This window comes from Octopus bimaculoides, chromosome 24 (assembly GCF_001194135.2).
Source record: "Octopus bimaculoides isolate UCB-OBI-ISO-001 chromosome 24, ASM119413v2, whole genome shotgun sequence".
Classification (NCBI taxonomy): domain Eukaryota; kingdom Metazoa; phylum Mollusca; class Cephalopoda; order Octopoda; family Octopodidae; genus Octopus; species Octopus bimaculoides.
Window position 1 is genome coordinate 31,579,544 of NC_069004.1, and position 5,428 is coordinate 31,584,971.

At 40.5% G+C, this 5,428-nt stretch overlaps 1 protein-coding gene across 3 annotated transcripts in view; it reads right to left on the reverse strand.

The window, feature by feature from the left end:
• Positions 1-5,428, reverse strand: part of LOC106871073 (uncharacterized) — a 52,455-nt gene that overhangs the window by 5,965 nt on the left and 41,062 nt on the right. For all 3 annotated transcript variants that reach the window (XM_052976335.1, XM_052976336.1, XM_014917346.2), the window contains exons 2-3: positions 3,327-3,525; positions 819-887 (exon numbers count right to left, since the gene is read on the reverse strand). In XM_052976335.1, coding sequence (XP_052832295.1) covers positions 819-887; positions 3,327-3,440 — 183 coding nt within the window. In that variant the 5' untranslated portion in view covers positions 3,441-3,525. The remainder of the gene's footprint in view (positions 1-818; positions 888-3,326; positions 3,526-5,428) is intronic.

Consider the following 5,428-nt stretch of genomic DNA (forward strand, 5'->3'; position numbering starts at 1 on the left):
TCCAGTTAACCCCTCCACACCTTGCTTTTGCCCTTCCCCTCCACCCTCTTTAAACAGGGTGAATTGAGTCATTGACAGGATATTAGTGAAATATGTCTGTTATTGGGGGGAAGAATGGGGGGGTGTTGCTGAGGGAACATGCTGAAGAGGGTGTGGTGAGAGAGAGAGTGTGGGGATGGGTGGGAGGAAGGAAAATAGCTATGAAGGAAATATAACATTTAATAATAAACAATGATGACAGTGAGGACGGGAGATGACGACGGCGATGACGGTGATGATGATGATGGTGATGAGAATGATAAAGATTATGATGACTTCTGCAACAGGCACAAGGTTATAAATATTTTGGGATGAAATACACATCAGACCCCTAACAGTCAGCTGGGACATACTTTTTTGTCCCCCTCCCTAACCCCAGAAAAATACAAAAGAAATTTGAGCCACGCCATGCAGTGGGACTGGACCCAAGGCCACATAGTTGCAAAGAAAGCTTCTTAACCACACAGCCATGCCCGCACCTATGATTGGTCCTTTATTTTAACCAATCAGAAAAAGACAAAGGGGGCAAAGTTAAGTTGAGCTGGATTTGAACTCAAACAGCACAGATCTGGAACAAAAATACTGCAACACATTTTGTCTTCAGCACTAATGACTGCTAATTCACCACATGTCTAGCAGTGAACGCAACACTCACCACAGACTGATAGTAGTGAACACAATGGTGAACAACCAAACAAGGACTGAGGGAGGAGGGGAGTAGTAAACACAAAAAGAAATTAAAAAACGAAAAATAAAAACAAACCAACAACAATACTCACCCATTTGATATGATAAACCTCAAGTTTTATATTATTAATATTTGACCATGTCTCCAGTTCTGGCTGAATCTAAAAGATAAGAGAAGAGAGTGTAATAAGAATGGCTGAGATCAGAGAGGTGGGTGAATGAAAGAGGGGTTGTCATGGTTGAAATAGGTTATAACAATGTCGGTGAGATTAAGAGAGAGGTGGCTGCCTTCCTAGATATACATAGGCAGAAAATATATATATATATATATATATATCAAGGCGGCCTGTATGTCTCTGCACACCTTTCAATGCAATGTATGCCAGAAGGTGTGCAAATCTAACGGAGAGGCCTCAAAAGGCATTTTAAGATCCACAAAGATCAGAACTTATCTGCAGCTCTTGGTGGCCCAAATCAGATATGCAATCTATGTGGGTGTCTTTTCAAAACATTGGTTCAAAAGCCACATCAGATACCATGATGGTTCTAAGGTGTAGGTACAGGAAGTGGTGAAACTCTGCATAAAGACTAGATAACCACCATATATATATATATATATATATATATATATATACACACATATGGTGTGATAGATAAATTGTCGCCATTTTATATTTTTAATTTCGTGCATGCGCAGTGTTTGTTTTTGATTTTGTTGACTACACAGTATTGTAGGGTCAGTTGGGCACTGTCTGTCAGAAAAACAGTACTGTAACAAAATTCACTCTGCTAGAAATTTGGAAACAACCTGCTGTACTGCTTGGCAGAACAGTTGGTGAACACACAGAATAGCCATTGGCTTGCTGTGTCCCCAAAATATGTATAAAGGGTGATAAAAATCAAATATTCAGTCATCATCATGGTGTTTGGAGTAATCAGTAGTGATGCTGATGTTATGCCTCCATTCATCTTCCTACATGGCCTCAGACTCAACATGAAGGCCTACATCAAGTGCCTGGAGGAGGGTGGCTGCTGGAAAACCCTATGTCTGGCAATAGGACTCTGCACCTTGCCACACAAGCAAGAGAACCCAGTCATGGCTGTCAAACAATTTCTGGGACCAGATCATCCCCAACATCTGGTCACCTCGCTCTTCAGAGTGCACCTTCCACCTTGATAATTATGTGTGGGGTGCAGTTGAGTGAGAGACAAGAAAAATTCCTTGTCACACCAAAGATGAACTGAAGGCAAGGATTATGGCAGCATTCACCAAATTAAACAAGGAAGCCATCCAGAAGAGTTACAGGAGATTCCGAAGTCGTCTGGAGACTGTGGTTGAAGCCAATGGAGATTTTATTGAATAAATTTACTCTTTAGTATTCAAGATATTTTAAATGTAATTTTGGTAAATATTTATTTATTTATTTATTTATGTGTTTCAGCCAAGTGGCTGTGGTCATGCTGGTGCTGTTAAAATGAAATGTCTTATGTTATTTTCATTTTTGCGTAATTTAGACGACAATAGATTCACCACACCCAGTGTATGTATGCATGTATATATAGTATTGTTGTTGTCTTCATAGATACATTTAAACAGAGATTATATCTAATGTCTTTTTTTCTCATGCTTCAATGCTTGGAATGTGTTTTCTTTTGTTGGATCAGTTCGTTTTAAAAGCAGACACAAAGATTCTTATCAATAATTAGAAATTCTATGAAGGAGGAGTGGAAAATGGCCTTTTCTGTTTTTTATTTCCCCCCTCTTGGTTAGTCAGGCAGAGGATATGTTTTCTATGATCAGGCAGAATACATTTTATTATCATAACACACAGGTGCAGGCGTAGCTCTGTGGTAAGTAGCTTGCTTAACAACTACACAGTTCTGGGTTTAGTCCCACTGCATGGCACCTTGGGCAAGTGTCTTCTTCTATAGCCTCGGGCTGACCAAGGCCTTGTGAATGGATTTGGTAGACAGAAACTGAAAGAAGCCCATTGTATATATATATTTGTGCGTGTGTGTATCTTTGTGACTGCATTTGTCCCCTATCACCACTTGACAAGCTGTGTTGGTGTGTTTATGTCCCTGTAACTTAGCAGTGCAGCAAAAGCGACCGATTTAATAAGTATCAGGCTTAAAAAGAAGAGTTCTGGGGTCGATACATTCGACTAAGAATTCTTGAAGGTGTTGCCCCAGCATGGCCATAGTCTAATGACTGAAACCAGTAACAGGTAAAGGATACATACACATAAAAATCGCCCCATCACAATTAGTAGAGTGGTTGGCATGCTCAAATGGTGCTATTTATGTGCCACCGGCACGAAAGCCAGACAGCTGGTGCTTTGGCCACGATCACACTCAGACGGTGCTCTTAGTGATTTACTGGTACTGGTGCGATTTCGCTTTTGCTTGATTTTACTAAATATATTGTTTTAAAATTTATTGAAAGAAAAGCCGTCCATTTCAACAGAAATATGGTAACAAAAGGGTTAAAGTGATCTAAATTAAAACCTTTGTATTTTAAAAGAAGTATTGTAACAAAGGGATTAATTTAAAGTTACTAAACAGACAAAAAAAAAAAAAAAAAAATTAATACTACTTGCCTCTTTCCGGAGTAATTCTCTTTCTGAAAAGAAGTCCTCAGCATAGCTTGTAATGAATAATTTGACGCGAGTTGATTCTTCGGAATGGTCTCCTCTAGATAGAGCACACGCCATTATGCAATCATGTGTGTCGGTGGTCAAAGTTGTCCGATTGTAGAGATCCACCTTGGTGAGACTGTGACATTCTTCACCATATTATCTAGAAATGGAACCGGTAAAGAGAAATAATGATGATGATGACGATGACAACGATAATCAAAATAATTCTAATTTTGGCACAAAGCAAGAAATTTTGAGGGGAGGGAGTGAGGTGATTAAAATCAACCCAGTGTAAAAGGCAAAGGTGAATTCCAGGGGCCAATGAATGAAATAGACCAGGGGTTCTCAACCAGGGTTCATATAACAGTTTGGTAGGGTCCATCCAACAAAATAGTAAATTGGGGACCCACAATTATATTTTATGGGCCTCTGGAAAAAAATTTGCTTAAGATCAGCGTTTTTCAACCTTTTTACCCTTGCGTAACCCTTAAGATAAATTACATGTCTCAAGGAACCCCTGCACACAAAAATATATTCCATAACTTTCTCATATTTTTTCCATCGTAATTCACGTAATAAATATCATATATATATATAAGGAGACTGTCCAGAAGAGTTCCAAGAGATACCGAAGTTGTCTGGCCGGTCGATGTGGTTACCTAGGTTTCTGCGAGTATATACACAGACAGACAGAGGCTTCATTCAGTTTCCATCTGCCAAGTCCACTCACCAGGCTTTGGTTGGCCTAAGGCTACAATACAAGACACTTGCCCATGGTGCCACACAATGGGACTGAACCTGGAATCACATGGTTGTGAAGCAAACTTCTTACCACACAGCCATACATATTACATGCACAAGCACTTCTTTCAATACACACACACACACACCATGTGCTTCCACACAGTTTTCCTCTTCCAGATTCACTCACAAGATTTTGGTCAGCCCAGGGCTAAAGAAGACACTTGCCCAAGGTGTCTTAAAGTGGGACTGAACCCGAGACCACATGGTTGAAAAGCAAACATTTTAACCATACAGCCATACTGCCTCACCAACAGCCATGAGCCAAGAAGGAAGCTTCTATGTGGTTACTCTGCTTACTAGAAATAGCAGCCAAATCTCCTTCGAACCTCATTGTAGCACCTTAGAAAGAACATTTTGGAGAATGTAGTCCTAAGTATGCTAATGCTGAAACAAGACAGGATGGTCATGGTCGGAATGTCTTTGATGATAATTCTACTGGATCAGAGCTGACCGAGGGTAACTAACAAAACAACTACGTAATAAGTTTAATATGGGAAAGGTCAATATTTTCATGGTCATCTGGTTGGTCAACAACAACATATGTGATGGTTGTATTGGTACTAAGAATAGGAGCGGTGGGGGTGATGGTGGTGGCGATAGGGATGATAATAGTGGTGTGGTGATGATGATGATAATGGTGGTGGTGATGGAGGTGGTGGTGATGGAGGTGGTGATTATGATAAAGGTGGTGGTGATGTTAATGGTGGTGATGGTGGTGGTGGTGGTGATAGCGATAATGAAGATGGTGGATCATTGCAGTGTTGCTGATGATGATGACGATGATGATGATGATGATGATGATGATGCGGCAGCCATTTATTCTCGCCTAAAAAGCTTCTCCAGCATGAAACCAATCATTTCCACTCCCCTGCTTCTTCCCTCTCTCTCTCTCTCACACATCTTTCACTGACAAAACAATGGACTGACAAGAGCTTCTCATACACAGGGTGGGGTGTGAGAGTGTGTGTGTGTGTGTTGTGTATGTATGTGTCTATACATGTTTATGTATGTATGTATGTGTATATACATGCATGTGTGTGTCTATGTGGGTGTATGCCTGTATTTGTGTGTGCATGGTTGTGTGTATGTCTGTATGTGTGCGTGTATGTCCCTATGTGTGTCTTTATGTGTGCGTGTGTCCCCGTATGTGTGCATGTGTATATCCGTTTGTGTGCATGTGTATGTCTGTATGTGTGCGTGTGTATGTCCATATGTGCGCGTGTGTATATCCTTATGTGTGTATGTGTGTTGGTCTGTAT